At 42.6% G+C, this 21,501-nt stretch overlaps 1 protein-coding gene across 2 annotated transcripts; it reads right to left on the bottom strand.

Annotated features, from left to right (window-relative positions):
* Positions 1 to 4,093: 4,093 nt before the first annotated feature.
* LOC132820431 (interferon-inducible GTPase 5-like) lies at positions 4,094 to 20,776 on the bottom strand. 2 transcript variants are annotated; one of them, XM_060832558.1, is made up of 4 exons: positions 20,602 to 20,776; positions 16,541 to 16,703; positions 14,376 to 15,551; positions 4,094 to 11,842 (listed from the first exon to the last, which is right to left on the bottom strand). In XM_060832558.1, the coding sequence occupies exons 2-4, from the start codon at positions 16,558 to 16,560 to the stop codon at positions 11,779 to 11,781; spliced, it is 1,260 nt and encodes a 419-aa protein (XP_060688541.1). In that variant the 5' UTR covers positions 16,561 to 16,703; positions 20,602 to 20,776; the 3' UTR covers positions 4,094 to 11,778. The 2 variants fall into 2 exon arrangements, with proteins under 2 accessions (XP_060688541.1, XP_060688542.1); XM_060832559.1 differs by lacking the exons at positions 16,541 to 16,703; positions 20,602 to 20,776 and adding an exon at positions 16,430 to 16,484.
* Positions 20,777 to 21,501: the final 725 nt, after the last annotated feature.

Raw genomic sequence — 21,501 nt, 5'->3', positions numbered from 1 at the left:
TGCCCAGTGGGACATGGCTGCACTTGCAGGCTCAGCTGGGCAGGGCTCCTCTTCTATTCTTTGGAAAGGACATTGTCTCAGGTTGTTCTCAGTCAGGGTGATTGAAATGTTGTAGGTGAATTCAAATTCCTCTAAGTACTCTGTCAGCCAACACCCAGAGATGAACCTAGATTTGCACCGTTCTGACACTGCTCTTTTAGGTTGCTGATTTTCTTACTTTGACTTTTCACCAACCCTCCCCCATAGGAGTTAAGCCCTTCCTACATCTACACCTCCATTTCCCTAACCCCTCCATTTCACACTATTTCATCCTCATCTCCCACTCACAGTTACCAGTGACACATCTGGATGCATTCGCCTGCTTCCTTCCCTTACCCAGAAGCCTTCAGACTGGGCCTTTAAAGAACCACACAAAGTGTCAAACTATAGGAGATACCATATCAGCGTCAGCAAAGAAACTTTTCAACCATCCCGTCTTCATTCCACACTTGTCTTCTACTATCCCAAAGATATTGATTTGGAGAATGACATTTCCCTTGAAAAAAGTTCTGTTGGAAATTCTTGGAGTAATTCAAATGTGGGATCATTGCAGTTATACAGGTTCTTATAGAGGGCTGGTAACTACCCTCCTCATCTATCCTCTTGAGCCAGTCTTGCAGCTCGGTTTGTCTCATGTGTTCTGGTCTTTTTTTTAATGATTTGCCTTTTGTGTCGTGGACATAGACCTGACCACTTCCTCTGAAACGAATGACAGTCAAGACAGTCTTCAGGTATGACTTTGTTAGCCAGGCATGAGCTCGTATCCAAATCATATCCTTGACATTAAACTCTTTTCAAATGCTTACTGCACTTTAATCTGCCTTTACAAGCATTAAATATCTTGAAAGTATCGTCTAAAAATAGTGGGATTTTTGGAAAACTGTTCTTTGGAAAACCAGAAATTCTGCAGGTACTGGACCATGAGGTTACCAGACCAGAGAGAGTCTGACTAGGGAGGTACAACAAGGCAAACCACTGACCTTCTACACAACTGGACAAGTTTATTAATGCACACAATTACACGGGATGTACAGGTATCTCATCCTCCACTAACATGGGCACCTTGGTAGCATTTTATTAAAAACAATTTCACATGGAAGACTATTCAGGGCACGCAAATGTGTTACAAGAGGGAACCTCCCAAAGGCCAGTGGGGTATTTTGACCCACCACAAACATACCCCTATGTGTATCACTACATCATAACTCCTAATTAGGAAATGGCAATTTCACATCCCATCAATTGGTCAGCCTTGAGGCCGCATTTCCTGCTTGTGGGGACTCTAGCCACACAGCCATATCCTGGTGAGTCTATCACTAACACAGATATGGATGGAGGCTTTCACACTGGGTAAACTGAGGTGGGGCAGATTTGGGTGACATGGGGGTGAAATAGTAGACATAGTGATGTTGCAGTTATGTGATTGGAAGATCAATCCAGGGCCAATCAAATCTGGCACCAAGGTTCTGAACTTCTGGTTTCCAGGGAGAGGGATACACTTGGTATCTAGGAATATGGAGTTCATGGTGGGATCCTAAAGAGAATGTTTTCAGTCATCCCAGCAGTAATTTGGAGCAAGTGTGTGCTCATACAGTACAGTTTGTCTGTGAAGCAGTCTGTCTGTTTTGAGTGGATGCTAGTGTTGAGGAGGAGATGGCGGGGTCTATCTGGTTGCATTATGGAAACTGACAATGGGCCACTTGTAGTGTTGATTATCCCACTGCTCCCTGACTGTCAACGGGAGTTCATCTGAAACTCTGCTGCAAGTATTCACACTGGCACAAAGTCATGTTCATGAATAACTCCTGGCCTCACTGACCTCTGCTGGCTCCCAGTCTGGGAATGCTTCAATTACATATTCATATTCTGGTTTCAGATCTCTCCATGGCCTTGTTCCTCACTCTGTGTGTGACCTCCTCTTGTCACACAACACTCCAACGTCACTATGCTTCTCCAATTCTGTATCTGGCTCATACCTGATTATAATCTCTTTACTATTCATTGCTGTTTCTGAGCTCTGAGCTCTGCAATTACCTCCATGAAAATCTTTACCTCTCCCCTCTCTCTTCTTTCCAAAGTGCCTTAAAAATTTCAAAGATTTTGGTCATCAGTTCTCATATTTCCTTTTATATCTCACTGTCAAAAATAAGTTCACGCCCTTGCAAATCATCCAGAAAAGAAATATTGTCTTAATGATGTGAATGCATTTTGTTTTCATTAGCAACATGGCTTTCCTAATAAGAGACATTAATTGCATCCCAGAGCAGACAAAGATTAAAAATGCTGTAGGAATGTTGGTGTTGCTGCAGTGTTTGACATTTTGTTGTCCATCCCAGTTTCCTCTTCATTCGGTTCTGGTGAAGCCTCTTCCTGAACCCCTGTAACACGCCTTGTGAATGTGCTCTCACAGTGTCCTCAGCACACACCATGTCTCTGGAATGAATGATTAGGGGATATGTTAAAGCTAATGAAAGTCAATTGGTGATACGTCCTGCATCAAGAAGTTTTAGCTATCAGTGAGACTAAATGAATGGCTCAGTAACACTGCTTCAGTTAATGTGACAGTGCTCACAGTAAACTATAAGTTATAACACATTCCTTCAGTGTACTTCACTGCTTAAGAAGTTAGAGTTTACACACAGGAGTGTAATCTCCAGAATACATACACAGGTTAAATATATTTTCAGTACAGTATAAAATGCTATGTGTTAAAGGAAAATCTCAATAAAATCAGGCAATAACCTGGTTAAATATTGTTTAAAATTTGGAAGAATTTCTTCAACATTTCTTTGTTATTTTCACAGAAACTTTCTGCCGCTTGCACATCAGCTCCTGATTGGGGTCCGTTCTTAAAACAACACAAAGGGGAAACATACAGAGACAGAGCTGATTCTGCAGAACTCTCAAACTCTGTGCAACTTCTGGCCACTCCAGAGATGTGAACATTTATGGGGATATTTCTGTTTGATTTGTAAACAATGACTCTGGAAAGTCATTGTTGTGATGATGCACACTATTGTAACTCCAGCAAGGATTCCTGGGATGTTCAGAAACTCAGCCAGGTGTAACACCAGCTGGCATCTCCTCTGTCAACAGCAAATATGGGCATTAATTTAGAGCAGGGTGGAGTGTGGTGGAATTACTGAGTATTACGTTTCCTGTATCATGAGCTTTTCGACATGAGCTGAGGCTCCTGCCTAAGTCCTCATGCTAATATATGGGATTCCAGTGACTCCCTAAAGTTGCCCGAGTTTCTACATTAAATAACAAAACCCACCTTAAAAAAAAAGTTGTCCAATCAAAGTCAATGCATTCCCTTAGTTCCAGTTTCAAGCTTCTATCCTCTGCCATTCATGACACATGAAACTTAAAATTATTCACTTTTCCCAAATCTTCAACTGTAATCTTTCCAGCTTCACTCTAATCCCTTTCCGTAGGTTCAAATGACAGTCCATAACTTGGGTCTTTGATCTGCTTATCTTCATGTGCCCATTATCCAGTGCTTTTCTCTTCTTATTCAGACACCTGTTCATATTGTGATCACCTCCTCTCTATAGCTCAGTGTTCTGTCAAGTATGATTAAACATGGACCTTCCCAGCTCCTTTACACATTTAGAAAATTCTCAACATAGACAGTGAGGGGCTCTGTGATAGTTTGGTATAACCTAACATTGACTTTGAAAATTCCATGCCCCTGAATGTTCTAGTACTGTTCATTTTTTAAAACGTATTCATAGGATGTGGGTGTCACTGGATGTGTCAGCATTTATTGTCCATCTCTAGTTGCCCTTGAGAAGATGGTGGTGCCTTGAACTGTTACGGTCCATGTGCTGTTCATAGACCCCCAATGCCATTCACAACTGAGTTCCAGGGCATTTGAGCTGGTGACTCTGAATGAACAGTGGGCGATAAGGTCAGAATGTGAGTGGCTTGGAGAGGAACTTGCAGCTGGTGGTTTTGTCCATGCTTTGGACTCTTTGTTCAGAAGTACATATTAAAATACTTTACTCATGTATTCTTTTCAGTATGGCAGACACAGAGACACAGAATTCAGTTTGCAGTTCAACGTGATTTTATTAACGATGTTCCTTAATAAAACACAATGTTAGCATTCCCCAAATTCCCATAATATTTATTCTCCATCAACCTTGATCCATCTGAGACAGGATATTGCCCACGATGATCCATGTGTTTGAGCTGTGCTATTGGAATATCCTTCCTCTCCGACGTACGGCTAGCTCTCTTCCATGAAGGTGGGTTTTTCAGGTCAGGGGCAATTTTCTTCTGGGTCTTCATGGGCTGCTGCATGATCTTCTGTCATGAGTCTTCACTGCAAAACTTCCCTGAGAATCTTCACTGTGAGTCTTCACTGAGGGGATGGTGACCACACGTGTTCTTATCCCCCTTTGCCCGAGATCTTCCAGAATGTTCTGTGGCCAATCGGATCATGAGTTAGGTTCAAAGCATCCAAATGATTCACACCCAGACCCTTCACTGTTGCCATGCCAGGGAAGTGTAAAGTGCACATTCTCAGGCACCAGCTGGAAGTCAAGGTGCCAGAAAGTCTAATTGATACTTTGCAGTACACCATCCTCAGGATGTTTGTAATTCGTTCCCCCTAAATCTTTGAGATGTCTTTGACCTTGGTTGCCATGGTCCTCTACAGTCAATAGCTGCAGGCTGCTGTTTAATTTACTTTGGCCAATTTTTTCTTCACCTTGATTTCTCCAGCTGTGGGTCAATTTAGAATATCCAATTTTGGGTGCATGGTCCACAGTCTCTCCTGCTGATCCCTTGAAATGTCGAGCAGAAATAGGATCAGAGGTTCATAACACACTCTCATGCAGGAACATACCAAGTCTCAGATGGAAGTAACCTATCTTCCTGAGTGTTTGAGTTCTCCATTGTCCAATGACAACAATGCCCGATACACCAACTACCATCTTACACATATTAATAAGCTTAACAACTCTATATTCAAATAGCCAAATATATGTGATGATGCTGTCACTTTAACAAGGTTAGTTTGTCCTTGGGGCTTGTTAAAGAGAGGTCATAAAGGCAAAGGTGCCAAAATGTCTGGGAAAGAGCTTAGTTTAATAATGGCAAGGGAGTGACCATGATCTCATAGTTCAGATTTTTTTCTAGTTTGGTAGCTATAGCAATGAGAAATTGCTTGCAGTGGAGAAAGGTTCCAAGCTTCAGCAAATGGTTCCTGACTGGCTTTCTCTCTGAAATCTCTTTGGAAGTTGTTGCAGAGAGGAAAGGTTCCATGCTTCAGCAGATGCTTCCTGGCTAACATTCCTCTTTAAAGTCTCTCCTGCCTGTAAGGAGCTGTGTTTGAATTTACCTTTTGCCAAGGGGTGTGTTTTTGGGATGTCACGGGAATTGGAAAAGCTCCTTAGTTAAATTATTGAGTCAGTTGAGTCTTCAAGTAAAGTTATTCTAAAGTCTGTTTTCTTTTGTTCATGTTTCAACTGTAGTGTTTAAATAAGTCTGTTTTACTTAAAACCAAGTGGTTTGACCAGCTACATCACATATGGAATATCCACTTCACATCTACTTTTAAATAAGAAAAAGTTAGGATCCAGACTACCGTCTCAGATAATGCCAACATTTCCCACCTCAAAGACTTGTAGCCAATTTTGATTTGATGTAATGATTGGGATCCTCAGTACCATCACCATGGCCTTTCCTAGATCCCCCTGAAATCATCACTAAACCAAACCATGGTCAATTGCCACATTTGACAATGTGAAATACTGGGACAATGCTTCCTGTGGAATAAGTGCTCTGTCCATTCATTGTGGATCCATGATGGGTCCGGCTTGGCCTGCCCAATGTTCTCCCTCAACTGACTTGCTCATCCCTTGGCCACAGATGCAGCACAGTCTGCTGGTTGTCATACCCAACTATCATGGATTTCTTGGGATGGACCCAAAAAACACCATCCTCATTCCCGATAGCCAGAGCCCTCTCCCCCGCTCCTGCCTCTCTGTGGTTTGCCCCACTGGTACTGCCCCTTTACCTAAATTGATTCCATTTAGGTAGTAATCTGCCATCCTGTTCTTGCCACCAAAGTGGATAACCAAAGTTGGTTTTTCCTGACAATCAACAAAAAATTCATGGTCATCATTAGACTTAATTCCAGATATTTATCAAATTCAAATTCCATCATCTGTTGCAGCAGGATTCAAACCCAGGTCCCCAGAATATTACCTGGGTCACTGGATTAACACTACAGTGATAATACCATTGGACCATTGCCTTCCCCTGTTGTTCATGTCTCTGTATGATAAAGCCAGGACACTTTGTTGGGTGGACAGTCCCTAACCATCCTTTTTTCTTCAGAGCTGCTACACATTGAGGCCCTGTCTGTACTGGCCATAATTGGTGGGGCCAGCTGTGGTTCAGTTCCTGAGGGAGAGGCCTCAGGAGGGACAGTGTTCCCGGACAGTGTCCAGGATCTTACTATGGATCGGAAGCTGGGGCTAGTCCTGAATCGGGATTGGGAATTTGGATTGCTTCTGGATCAATGACTGGTTTGGGTCTGGATCAGGACCACAGTTAGGGTAGACTTTCCCCAGTTCCCCTCGCTGAGGTCCACTCCCATATATCTCCAGGCTCGTTCTTCCATTACCTCCCAGTCTGTCCTGTAATCACTGTCCTCATCTGATTCCATTGTCGCAAATGTTCCTTCTGCACGGAAAGTTGGCACATAATTTTGTCAATCTTGGCTGGCATTTCAGCTGGTCCACAGTGTGCGCTGTTTTCTTTCCCTGCCTGACTCTATTGGGTTCTGTATTTCTCTGTCAGCTCCCCCCTCAACCTCCATCTTTCTAATGTAAATAATCTTAATCTACTCAACCTCTCTTCATAGCTAATGCGCTCCATACCAGACAACATTCTAGTGAACCTTCTCTGCACCCACTCCAACGTATCCATATCCTTTTGGTAATGGTACCAGAACGATATGCAGTATTCCAAATATGGCCGAACCAAAGTCTTATACAACTGTAACAGGACCTGCCTACTCTTGTACTCAATACCCCATCTGATGAAGGAAAGTATCCCATATGCCTTCTTGACCACTCTGTTGACCTACATTGTCACCTTCAAGGAACAATGGACCTGAACACCCAGATCTCTCTGTATATCAATTTTCCCCAGGATTTTTCCATTTACCGTATAGTTCTCTCTTGAATAGGATCTTCCAAAATGCATCACCTTGCATTTGCCCAGATTTAACTCCATCTGCCATTTCTCCGCTCAACTCTCCAATCTATCTATATTCTGCTGCATTCTCTGACAGTCCCCTTCACTACCTGCTACTCCACCAATCTTAGTGTCATCTGCAAACTTGCGAATCAGACCACCTATACCTTCTTCCAGATCATCTTTGTAGAACACAAGTTACAATGGTCCCAGCACAAATCCCTGTGTAACACCACTGGTTGCAGGTCTCCATTTTGGGAAAATCGCTTCCACTACTCCTGTCTGTCTCCTGTTGCCCAGCCAGTTCTCTGTCCATCCAGCTGGTACACCCTGGACCCATGCGATTTCATCTTATCCATCTGCCTACCATGAGGAACCTTGTGAAACACCTTACTAAAGCCCATATATATGACAGCTACAGTCCTTCCCTCATCAATCAATTTTGTCACTTCCTCAAAGAATTCTGTTAAGTTAGTAAGACATGACCTTCCCTGCACAAAATCATGCTGCCTATCATTGATAAGTCTATTTTCTTCCAAATGGGAGCAGATCCAATCCTTCAGTATCTTCTCCAGCACTGACACTGACTTCAGGCTCATTGGTCTACAAATACCTAGATTATCCGTGCTCCCCTTCTTAAACAAAGGGACAACATTTGGAATTTTCCAGTGCTCTGGGACCTCACCCATGTTGAAGGATGCTGCAAATACATCTGTTAAGGCCCCAACTATTTTCTCTCTCGCTTCCCTCTGTAATCTGGGATAGATTCCATTCAGAATTGGGGACTTGTCCAACCTGAATGCCTTTTAGAATACGTAACATTTCCTCCCTCCTTATGCCAACTTGACCTAGAGTAATCAAACATCTATTCCTAACCTCAACATCCATCATACCCCTCACCTTGGTGAATACTGACAAAAAAGTACTCATTAAGAATCTCACCCATTTTCTCTGACTCCACGCAAAACTTTCCTCCTTTGTCCTTGAGTGGGCCAACCCTTTCTCTAGTTACCCTCCTGTTCCCAATATATAAATAAAAGGCTTTGGGGTTTTCCTTAAGCCTGTTTGCAAAAGATACCTCATGACACCTTTTAGCCCTATTAATTCTTCATTTCAAACTGGTCCTGCAATCCCGGTATTCATCCAACTGCTTTGTCTGTCTTCAGTTGCCTCAACCTTATGTAAGCTTCCTTTTTCCTCTAAGCTCATCTCACAATTTCACCTGTCATCCCTAAACTTCTGATTTCTATTCCTCATTTTCACAGGAACATATCTCTCCTGCACTCTAATCAACCTCCCTTTAAAAGCTTCCCAAATATCAAATGAGGATTTACCCTCATTCAGCTGCTCCCAATCTTCATTCACCAGCTCCAACAGAATTTTGTTATAATTGGCCTTCCCCCAGTTTAGCACTCTTCCTTTAGAACCACTCTCCTCTTTATCCATGAGTATTCTAAAACAGACGGAATTGTGAACAGTACTCCCAAAGAAATCCCCTACTGAAACTTCAACCACCTGGCCGGGCTCAGTTCCCAACTACAGATCAAGTATGGACCCTTCCCGAGTTAGACCATTTACATACTGCTCGAGGAAACCCTTCTGGATGTTCCTGCCCAATCTAGACCACTAACACTAAGTGAATCCCAGTCAATGTTAGGAAAATTAAAATCTCTTATCACCACCGCCCTGTTGCTCCGAATCTTTCCATAATCTGTTTACATATTTAGACCTCTATCTCTGCTGGGAGGCCTGTAATACAGCCCCAACATTGTTACCGCACTCTTCCTATTTCTGAGCTCTGCCCATATTGCCTCACTGCTCGAGACTTCCATAGTGCCATCTTTCAGCACAGCTGTGATATCCTCCCTGACCAGTAATGCAACTCCTCCACCCCTTTTACCTCCTTTTCTATCCCACCTGAAGTATCAATGATCTGGGATATTAAGATTTTCTTCCCTCAACCAAATCTCTGTAATAGCAATAACATCATACTCCCAGGTACTAATCCAAGCCCAAAGTTCATCTGCCTTACCTACTACACTTCTTGGGTGAAAACAAATGCACCTCAGACCACCAGTCCCTTCATCATCTGCTCGCTGCCAACTGTTAGACTGAGTTACGTTGACATTATTATCTAGTTCCTTACAAACTTCAGTTACTAGCTCCTTACTGTACACTAACCTCCTCATTGGTTCCCAACCCCCATCACATTTGTTTAAACACTCCCCAAATGTGTTAGCAAAAGCACAAATCCGGCCCAGGTGTAGATTACTCCCCTTACAATTGAATCCCCTTTGACCATAGCCCTTCCACTCTTTTTCCCACCCTTCTGTACTGCAGAGTCAGCCACGATGCCATGAACTAACCGGGCTACTGCTGCCTTCCCCTGGTGAGCCATCTCCCCCAGCAGCATCCAAAACAATCTACCTGTTTTGGAGGCGAGATGACTGCTGGGGACACCTTCACTGCCTTACTGCTCTTTGTCTGCCTTTTGGTCACCTATTCCCTTTCTCCCTCAGCAATCCTAATCTGAGGTGTAACCAATTCACTAAATGTGCTATCTATGACCCCTTCAGCATTGTGTATGCTCCAAAGTAAATCCATCTGCAGCTCCAGAGCTGTCATGCAGTCTAACAAGTGCTGCAACTGGACGCACTTCCTGCACATGAAGGAGTCAGGGACATCAGCCGTGTCCCTGAGCTCCCACATTGAATTAAAGGAGCATAACTCGGCTCTGGGATCTCCTGCCATTTTTAATCTGAAACTTAACTTAGTCTAAACTTAGGTAAACAAAAAAAGAAAGAAAAGTTTTTATCAATTACACGATTAAAAAAAAGAAAATCCTTATCATATCAACACACCACAGAGTCCTTTCCTTTGGTTAGAGGAGGAAGGTGGGTGGGAGACACTACACATGTCGTGTCTCAGGTTCAGCCACGGCCCAAACTTAATCGGTTCACTCACCTTCCCAGAGTGCAATTCAACCACTCCTACTCAGCTCCTCGTTCTCTCTTGTTCCTCCCGAAAATGGAGGTTGAAGCTTGAAGTAAGTACCTTTTAAGTGGGAAATTTACCTTCCTGGAAGCAAGAGAAGAGTTTGCTGTGCCTTTGGCAATGAGGTTTGTTTTCTCACTGTCCACTGGATTAGTGCCACTGGAGGGTGGCAAATTTTATTCCCTTGTTCAAGAAGGGTAAAGGGATAATCCTGGGAATTACAGATCGGTCAGTCCTATGTCTGTGGTGGGCAAATTACTGGAGTGGATTTTGAAATACAGAATTTATGATTACTTGGAAAACCATAGCTTGATTAGATATAGTCAGCATGGCTTTGTGATGGGCAGGTCATGCCTCACAACCCTTTTTGAATTCTTTGAGGATGTGACAAAACACATTGATGAAGGCAGAGCAGTAGATGTGGTGTATATGGATTTTAGCAAGGTATTTGAGAATGTTCTGCATGGTTGGCTCACTCAGAAAGTCTGGAAATCTGGCTGTCTGGGTACAGAATGGGCTGGCTCACAGAAGACAGAGTTTGGTGGTAGATGGAAAGTATTCAGCCTGGAGCTTGGTGACCAGTGGTGTTCCGCAGGGATTGATTCTGGGACCTCTGCTCTTTGTGATTTTTATAAATGACTTGGATGAGGAAGTAGAAGGGTGGGTTACTAAGTTTGCCAACAACACAAAGGTTGGTGGAGTTGTGGAAATTGTGGAGAACTGTTGTAGCTTGCAACAGGACATTGACAGGATGCAGAGCTGGGCTGATAAGTGGCAGATGGAATTCAACCTGGAAAATTGTGAAGTGATTGACTTTGGAAGGTTGAATTTAAAGGTGGAATACAGGGTTAAAGGCAGGATTCTTTGCCGTGTGGAGGAACAGAGGGATCTCATGTCCATAGATCCCTCAAAGCTGTTACCCAAGTTGATAGGGTTGTTAAGGTGAATGGCATGTTGTCACTTCCAGGGAGATTGAGTTTACGAGCCGCGAGGTAATGCTGCAGTTCTATAGAGCCCTGGTTAGACCACAGGAGGAATATTGTGTTCAGTTCTAGTCGTCTCATGAGAGAAAGGATGTGGAAGCCTTAGAGAGGATGCAGAGGAGATTTACCAGGATGCTGCCTGGATTGGAGGGCATGTCTTATGAAGAAGGGAGCTAGGCCTTTTCTCATTGGAGCGATGAAGGATGAGAGGTGATCAAGACGAATGGAGGCATACATACAGTAGATAACCAGAGACCCTTTCCCAGGGCAAAAATGGCTATCAGGGAGGAGGCATAATTTTAAGGTGATTGTGGTTTCTGTAGTCCCAGCTTTAGCTTTCCCTCATCACCGTCCTGAACGCCTCTCATTGCATTGATGAAGATGGATTTCTCTGAGTCTGCTTCTCCCATCATTGCGATGTTCATTGCTCTGCAAGTCCTCGCTTTCTCCATTGTTCAGATCTTGTGAATCTTCTGTATCAGTGGTTTAATGTACTATCCAAATCATCAACATTTTTCTGTATCAGGGATTTAAGTTCATCCATTTCCTAATTAGACTTCAGTTTCTTGAGCTCTTCCTCACTGAAGAATGTACAGTACAAAAACTGCTCTCTGAAAGAAAACATTTTATATGATGTTTTTCACTGTAGTAAAAGAGTTTTTTACATGTTCGGCACATTGTCACGTTCTCAAAGCATCCTCAAGGTCTCACAACAAATAATGAGATGAATGAATTGTTTATTCATCTCTGCCTGAAGGTAACCATTCTTCCTTTGACTCACAGACTCCTTAGATCGTGGCCTTGAGTTAACATGGAAAAGGAGAAACATCTGCTCTTCCTCAAGACTATAGCAACTGTTCCTCATCCAACAACTCAGTTTATTCCTCACTTGTTCTCTCAGCATCATCATATAGTCTTCCTCAGACTGATCAAATTTTGCAAAGTGGCTGTCTGTCCACATCTCATTTGTGAAGCTCAGCTGTAATGAGAGGTTTGGTGAAGGGAGAGCAGTGTGAAGCATAAACTGAGAATGCTGGTCCATGTGGCTGCTCCTCCTCTGCCAAGGAAAGGGAAAAAACTAGAGGTTTCCAGTGATACTGCTACTTGGAGTAACCAGGGCATTGTATGATGGGGTAGTTTACGAAGGGGTGGTTTACATGACAGCGATCTGTCACCATCACTATCTGGAGATCAGCACCATGACCACCATTCCCCGTTCCCCATTCACAAGTTTTCAAACTACAGACTGCTTCTCTCCTGCATTTACTGCTGTTAAGTCCAATGGCATCTAAGCCAATCAACAACAAGCATGGGAGCCAAACATCCTGTGATTGGATCCACCCAACACGCAAGCCTGTTCTGACGTGGGTTGCTTTTAGCACTGTCATCCATTCCCACCCACACCAAGGCCCAGTATTATTGTTTGGGTACATTCAGCACAGCCAAACCATTCTCTCACTCTTGGCTCTTATTACTTCTTAGTCAGCTTTTGTTGATTTGCTATCCATAATCTCCAGGATTACCCATCACATTCATCTCTCTCTTTCTCTCTCTCTCTCTCTCTCTCTCTCTCTGGGCTCTCTGGCCCCACCTATTGGCTCACCTCGCCCTTGCACTACTCCTCCTCCCAGCTTCAAATTCAGCATAAATATCAGTTTTCCCTAGCTGCTAATAGTTCTGAAGAAGAGTCAATGGACTCAAATCCTGAACTGTGCTTTCTTCTCACAGATACTGCCAGGCTTATTGAATTTCTCTAGCAATTTCTGGTTTTGTTTGATTGGGAGGAGCAGTAAGCAGCGGGAAAACGATGATGATGCATCATCCTGAAATGTGGAGACACTTGTCTCTGGGAATCTGGAAAGCAGAGATTTGGAGATCGAAAATTATTCTCATCTCTGAAAATTAATTCTTGTGCACTTAAAAAAAGAAGATCCTGCAGAGGCTGTGATCACACTCCCAGAGGTACATGTATCCCTCTTTGAGAAACACTGCTTTATGTGATAATGGTCTACATGGGGATGGAGTGTTTACTCTCAATGACAGGCTAAAGGTTAATACAATTGGAGTGACCTCATCTTTGCTGACAGATGCTGTTTGATACAGGCAGACGTATGATGACAGTGTCAAAAAAAATATTGTAACAGAATTGAAAAATGAGTTTGCCTACTAATAAATATTTATGTTGTGCTTTCTGTAAAATGGAGTAAAACTATAACTACCTGTTAGAAATATGACTAGACAGAAAATGGTGCTTGGGTGAATGCAACTATGAAAATTACTAAATCTTAGATGATCAGACCAAGAACATCAGCAATTTTGATTTCACAGTTTTAAAAACCTATGGTCATCCATTTCAATCATGGTGCTATTGTTATGAATCAAGCAAGAAGATCCCAGAGAAGGGGCTTCATATGGGAACTGAATCGTTCAGTATCATTGAGGAACTCAGACATTTCTGATCATGGAACATGAGTATCACTGGCCTGGCCAGCTTTTATTTTCCCTTCATAACTGGCTTTGAGGATATGGTGCTGAGAACTGTTGTAGTCCTTGAAGTGAAGATACACCCACAATGTCATTAGGGTGGGAATTCAGCATTTTGACTCAGTGACAGTGAAGGAATGTTGATATATTTCCAAGGTAGGATGGCGAGTGGCTTGGAGGAAGATTTGCAGGTGATGGTGTTCCCATGTATCTGCTACCCTTGCCCTTCTAGATGGAAATGGTTGCCGGTTTGGAAGGTACTGTCTAAGGAGCCCAAGTGAGTTACTGTGGAAGATACATTGTGTGGCCATTGAGATTCAGTGGTGAACCCAATGAGTGCTGATGGAATGCCAAATCAATTCTATTCAAATGATTCTAGAAACACAACAAATACCTTTATTGTGCTTTGATTGAAGAGAATGGACTAAGTGCAGAAAATGTGTGTGAAACTAAATGAGGTCTTTTTAAATTCCCTCTTCTTAAATCTCATTTACAGCCAAACCAACTGTTCATCAAACACTGATCAGGGACCTCTTCACTAAAATGGATGGGGAATGTTTCCAGGACTAAATGTGCAAAAAAAAAATATTGTACAATAGAATTCCTCAAAAAGTCATGACTAAAAAACCCTTTACTATATCAGGCACAGCATTGACTCACCGGATTGATGGAATCCCAAACGCAACCATCACCACTCTCTGTGCGTTCTCTGTCAGATCATCCAATGCAGTATTCAGAAGCTTCTTAGTTGTAAGAAAAGATGGCTGTTCTCCAAAGTCTGGATTGGTATTGACAGTGAGCTCAGGTGCTGATGCAATGACAGCAGTGGCATGCCAGTCCAATCTTTTTATTATGTCTTCAGTTATTTCCCTCCCAACCAGGGGAGTTGTCATCACTGCTTTCAGATCCTCCACAGGCTTCCCTACACTCTTGGCCAGCCTTTGAAGAGAGACATCATCCAGACCCATACATTTACGTAAGTATATTATTGCTCCAGTCAGGATCCCAAAGTTATGAGTAAGCGGGAGTCCAGGAACTACTCTGTAATGTGTTGCCAACATTTGGAGTCGCCTCTTCAGCTCTGTACTTTTCTTCTCAACAATCTCAGAGTTTAGGTTTTGGAGCACCAGTATAAAGTCACTTTTTATATTCGGAAGATCATCCTCAAGAGTTTTATTTAAACAAATAAAATCATACAGATTCAGATCAAAGTTTGATATCAGGAATACGCTGGGTGATGGGATTCCTGCCTCTTGCAGCTTGCTGACACAGTAATTCCTGATCATCTCCAATGTTTCCACTTCATTAAAATTCCATGAGCGCTGCCTCATTGCATCAAGATCATTGTCAATTTTACAGTAAACAAAATAGAAATTCTTCCCCAACCGTTTAATCTCTTTGGCGAGTTTTATATCATTCTCTGTGACTCGACAGGCTGAGATAATGATGATAAAATCATATTTCGCAAAGTTAATTACCCTCACATACCGCTCCACCATTTGAATATGTCGAATTCCAGGTAGGTCCCAGAGGTAAACATTCGGCAGGTTGGGGTGTGAGTATGAGGTTGGCTCCCTTGTGCATTCTGTGGTTCCGGTTTTAGCTGCGCCCTCATCATCATTTCGAAGTCCTGTCATTGCATTGATGAAGGTGGATTTCCCAGAGCCTATTTCTCCTGTCACTGCGATGTGCAGCTCTGTATTGTCCAGATCATCTAACTTCTTCTGTATCAGCAGTGTCACCTCTTTCAGCCCACCAGTGTCATAAGCAGAATTTAGTTTACTGAGTTCTTCCTTACTGAACAATGAGGAATTTGAAGTTTGACCCATCTGATCACTGACAAAATAAATACAAAATGTTTTACACCAGACTAAAAGAACTTGTATTAACATAACTCATTATTACATTCATGAAACCTCATCACAGACGTTACATAAGCCAACTATAATCCCACACTAAACTCATCCCACCTGCCTGCATTTGGCCCATAACCCTCCAAACCTTTCCTATTCATGTACTTATCCAAATATCTTTTAAACTTTGTAACTGTACCCTCATCCACCACTTCTAGAAGTTCATTCCACATGCAAACTACTCTCTTTGTAAAAACGTTGCCCCTCAAGTCCTTTTTAAATCTTTCTCTTCTCACTCTAAAAATATGCTCCCTAGTCTTGAAATCCCCCACCATAGGGAAAAGACACCTTCCATTCAACTTATAGACAATTCTCATGATTTTAAAAACCTCTACCAAGTCACCCCTCAACCTCCCATGCTTCAGTAAAAAAAATTTGTGTCTTTAGGTTCACAGCAATGGTGGTAACTCTTACATGCCCTCTCAGTTCTGGAGAAGGTTTACACCCAAAATGTCAAATTCTGCACCTCCTGATGCTGCCTGGCTTGCTGTGTTCTTCCAGCCTCCTGCCTGTCTACTTTGGATTCCAGCATCTGCAGTCTTTTTGTCTCTCTCAAATGCCCAAACAAACCACTCAGTAAATGAGCAATTAGGAGTTGACAACAAATGTTGGCCACAGTGCTTGAAAGAACAAAATAAATACAGCTGATTGGGCAGCTAGCTTATGTGTAGCAAGACCTCTTAGTTAGTAATGAGATCAAGGAGCAACATTTTTTTCTTTATTTGCCATGAGCAAACTCAAAGAACTGAATAGCCCACTCCTGCTCCTATTTCAATGTTTCTGTGAGGTTAATAGACGTACATGTGCTGTTGAATGGCCAGTTACATGTGATGCCACAGAGCAATTGGACTGTGTTACAATGTCAGGCTGTGCTGGAACAGGAGACACAATACGAGGAGTTTCTTGACCAACCTGGAGCTGGCTCCTCCCATCCTCCTTCTGTGTCTCTCACTGCTTTCCCCGTCTGACTGTCCAATGATTCCAGAGAACTCTCCTCAGAAAGGGGGAAGTGCCAGAGGCTTGTAGCTCCTCCCACGATGTCACTTCCTTGTCTTTGGTTGTGTTCGGTTTTCTCCTGTTAGAGCAAAGTAGAGAGTGTGAGTGGCAGCACTTTATTCACCATCAGATAAAGTACAAGACTGGTGTGAGGAATCCCCTTCCTTAATCAGAGTGAGGTCAGGAACAAAAAACCTGGAAAATATATCCTGGAGCTTTTTACATTTTTACCCAGTCAGAGAGTGAGGGGAAGAGTGAGATGTGTGTTTTTTCCTCAACTTCTCAGGGAAATAACTTCTGATGCGGAACAGCAAGGGAAAGCTGAGCAGAAATGGAAATAGTGGGGCCAGGTTTTCCTGTGCAGAAAATGTTGCTTAAACAGCACACCATTGTCTGGGTTTTATGTGCATCCGCCTTGTCTGTTTTCGGGGATGGTCATGTAAAATAGAGTAGGTACCCTGCCCTTCTTGTCACCATCTTCCCACAAATCATCAAGCTTAAGCCCGTCAAATGGGATAGGACCAGGTAATAACATCACCATTGTTGAATAAATGGGTCAATACTAGTGAAGGTGCAAAAGAGATCTTTGGTTTTGCATTAATTGCTGCTTAAGTGCCTAAATCAGAGGAAGACAAGCAGGAAGCTGGAAGAACGCAGCAAGCCGGGCAGCGATAGGAGGTGAAGAAGTCGACATTTCGGGTGTAACCCTGCTTCAGGACTCACCTTGAACTCTACCTTGGATTCCAGCATCTGCAGTTTTTTTTGTCTCTAAGTACCTGAATCAGCAGTCAGAAGGCAACACAGTCACTGGATCTATGGATTTAATTCTTTACACAGAGAGTTGTGAGAGCGTGGAATGCGTTGCCAGCAGCAGTTGTGGAAGCAAGGTCATTGGGGACATTTAAGAGACTGCTGGACATGCAAATGGTCACAGAAATTTGAGAGTGTATACATGAGGATCAATGGTTGGCACAACATCGTGGGCTGAAGGGCCTATTCTGTGCTGTACTGTTCTATGTTCTATGTTCTATTAATTAGGATAATTATGCGAAGGTAGTGGGATCTGCATCATCAGTGTTCTACCTGATTAAAATCCTCCACCCCCATCAACATGGAGGAGAACATTAAATCCTGTCCTGTGACTGTGTTTAGCTACACTTGGAGGATGCATCCTTGGAGAATGAGACTGGATAGTTAATCTTAGGTAACACAGAAAAGGAGGAGGCATTAATATTTCGTCTCAGTTTTCACTGTGGAGGACATGAATGCCATCCCAGTAAAGCAGATAATGCCGAGATTATGGAAAAGGAGAAATTTAAAACAATCATCATCATAGGGATATAACACTGAACAAATTATTGAGACTGAAGGCAAACAAGTCATAGCTAGATGGCCTACATCCTGTGGTCTTAAAGAAAGTGGCAGTGGAGATAGTGAAGCCACTGGTTGCAATATTCCAAAATTTCCTGGAAGTTGGAAAATTCCAGTTGACTGGAAAAATGCTAATACAATACCATTACTCAAAAAGTGGGCACTTAGTTTAACGTCTGCCATCGGGAAATTGTTAGAATCCATTATTAAGGAAGTAATAAAGAAAGTCAAATTGCATGAATTTAGCATGTTGACTAATTTGCTAATGTTCTTTAAAGATATAATTAAAACAGTGGATAATGACAATCCTGTAGATGTAGTACACCTGGACTTCTAGAAGGTATTTGATAAGATACCAAACAATACACAGGGTAAGATCACATGGGGTTGGGGTAATGTATTAGCTTAGAGGATAGAGCTATAGGGTGAGGCTGAATAGACTGGGGCTACATTCCCTGGTGCATCTCAGGCTGAGAGGTGACCTTACAGAAGTTGATAAAATCATGAGAGGCATGGATAGACAAGATCTTTTGCTGTGGGTTTTGGAGTCCAAAATTAATAGACATAGATTTAATTTGAGAGGGGAAAGATTTAAAAGGAAACTAAGGGAAAACCTTTTCACATACAAGGTGGTGCATGTATGGAACAAGCTGCCAGAGGAAGTGGTGGAGGCAGATACAATTATAACATTTAAAAGACATGATGGGTTAAGAGTACAAAGAGTTTAGAGAGATATGGGTCAAATGCTAACAAATAGGATTAGGATATCTAGTCAGCATGGACTAGTTGGACTGAAGGGTTTATTTCTGTGCTATATAACTCTATGATTCTATAACTCTATAACATAGATACAGGAATATTGTAAATTGGCTATTGTTTATGCAATGAAATCAAACAGTAATATAAGATTACATTGTTGCTTTATGTCTCACAGTCAATCATCAGTTCACCTTTCAGACACATAATGGGTGGCATAGTGGCACGGTGGTTAGAACTGCTGCCTCACAGCGCCAGAGACCTGGGTTCAACTCCTGCCTCAGGTAACTGTCTGTGTGGTGTTTGCACATTCTCCCCATGTCTGCTGGGGTTTCCTCTGGGTGCTTCAGTTTCCTCCCACAGTCCAAAAATGTGCAGGTTAGGTGAATTGGCCATGCTAAAAATTGCCGGTAGTGTTAGTTGAAGGAGGTAAATGTAGGGGAATGGGTCTGGTCTTTGGAGGGTCGGTGTGGACGTGTTGGGCCGAAGAGCCTGTTTCAACATTGTAAGTAATCTAATCTAATTTCAGTATACCTTGAAGAAGTATATTCACGATCTTATCACTACAATTGCATGTGATCTGTGATTTTATAAAATTCAGACTCCATATTTCCTCAGGTTACATGATGCATGACACTCTAAGAGAAGCATGATCTTCTGCTCTGATTGAATATTTTCATTTGAGTCCAGACATTGAGACTTGCCTGTGAATGGAATGTCTATCTATAATAGCCCACGGTAATGATGTCTGTACTGACCATGAAGCCATTCTAAACTAATCCCATCTCTGTCGAATCATTTGGTATCACATTATCATATTATTAACATTTCTACATCAGCTGAAGATGGGGGGGATAAAATGAATATCAATGCAATTATTCACAAGATCGAACAGTAGTATGATCACTCATTACTACAGTGTTAAGGATAATCAGGGATGAAGGAATGGGCAGCAGGGTGGCTCAAATGGGTGGCATGGTGGCTCAGTGGTTAGCACCAGGGTCCCAGGTTCGATTCCAGCCTCGGGCTACTGGCTATGTGGAGTTTGCACATTCTCCCCATATCTGCGTGGATTTTCTCCGGGTGCTCCGGTTTCCTTCCACATTCCAAAGATGTGCAGATCAGGTGAATTGGCTATGGTAAATTGCCCATAGTGTTAGGTGCATTAGTCAGAGGGAAATGGGTCTGGGTGGGTTACTGTTCGGAGGGTCGGTGTGGACTGGTTGGGCTGAAGGGCCTGTTTCCACACTGTAGGGAATCTAATCTAATCTTTAAAAAAGCCCACCTTGCCAGTGACACTCATGCCCTATGAAAAAATATCAAAACATTTTTGAAAGGGATAATTTCATCCTAACAGGGAAGGAGAGAAAACGTATAGGGACATTTGCCATTTTTGGTTTTGACATTTTCAGTGGATTTCTCCTCTGTGTATTGATGATAATTCCTCTTCTATGGAGAACCATCAGCTTATTGTTAGACAACACTTCCTGTTTCAGAAACAGCACAGTCGTCAACATTTTATCAAAAGACTCATTTCTTTTCAAGAGGCATTTCTTGGGGTTTGTTTCTCATGTAAAACTTTCATTTCCACACTGATGTCCAATCGAAACATCCTGACTTTTCGAAATCAGTGTGTTAAACACAGCCAGAAGCTGCAGAGAAAAGCAGATGTAGATGGAAATCATTCACAGCGATCTTTAATGCTGAGCTGTCATTTTGTTCATAATTGCTGAATATGATTCCCTCTCATCATTTCACTAACTCCACACTACCACCACCTCCCCGCCCCCCCCCCCCCCCAAAGCCACACACACACACCTCCAGTTTGTTGTTTGATCCTTGGTCCTTACCTGTGCTGTTTCCTCGATGGAGGGTCTATCAGTGAAGCTCTCCCACTGTCTGCACCTTAATGCAAAGTGACTGCTCCTGCTGCTCTCTCTCACCAGCGGCACTGAGCAATTCCTGATGAAGGGTTTCTGTCCGAAACGTCGATTTTACTGCTCCTCGGATGTTGCCTGAACTGCTGTGCTCTTCCAACACCACTAAACCGAACAGAAACTGTTACACTCAGTCAGCTGACTACTGCACACTGTCCAATGAGAATCACACACAATGAATGCTCACTTACTGCCAGGTAGATTATATTTTTAAAGTTTGTGACTGTCAGAACTCTATTTAGTGTCTGTTATGATTGGAATAGAACCAATGAATTTGAAGCATTTTGTACAGTTACATTAAGGACTAGACTGAGGGACTGTGCATTCACCAAAACACCCCTTCAGTGGTGTACGTTGCATTTTGGTTCCATTACAATCATACTGCACAGACAGAAGCCAAATTCTGCACTGTGTGACTGTAATGACTTTACCACTCTTTCACTTATCTCCCTGTCTCTCTTTCTCTTCTCTCTGAGCAGAAAAGTATCAAGGGAGCAGTTTATCTACACAAAAAGGAACCTTTGCAAATACATACGCACCATTCTCAGTTAAAGCTACGATAGGCAACACCCTTTGCCAAACAAAGAGGTTAATCCTCAAGAACACCCCTTAACGGAATAGGACATATGTCATTGCACAGACATGTGTCAACATTACTTTGTACATATATTCATATTGACAGTGAAGCATGACCAGCAGAGCTGAAAACTTTAAGCATAGAGAATCAGGAGGCAGAGTACGGAATCTGTGGGTGCGGATGAGGTGGGAGATAAACATTGACAGATATTAGGGAAAAGCCTCAGCTTTCTCTCA

The sequence above is a fragment of the Hemiscyllium ocellatum genome, chromosome 11, assembly GCF_020745735.1.
Source record: "Hemiscyllium ocellatum isolate sHemOce1 chromosome 11, sHemOce1.pat.X.cur, whole genome shotgun sequence".
In the NCBI taxonomy this organism is placed as follows: Eukaryota; Metazoa; Chordata; class Chondrichthyes; order Orectolobiformes; family Hemiscylliidae; genus Hemiscyllium; species Hemiscyllium ocellatum.
The sequence above is the reverse complement of the archived record's forward strand: the minus strand, read 5'-3'. Positions and strand labels throughout refer to the sequence as shown.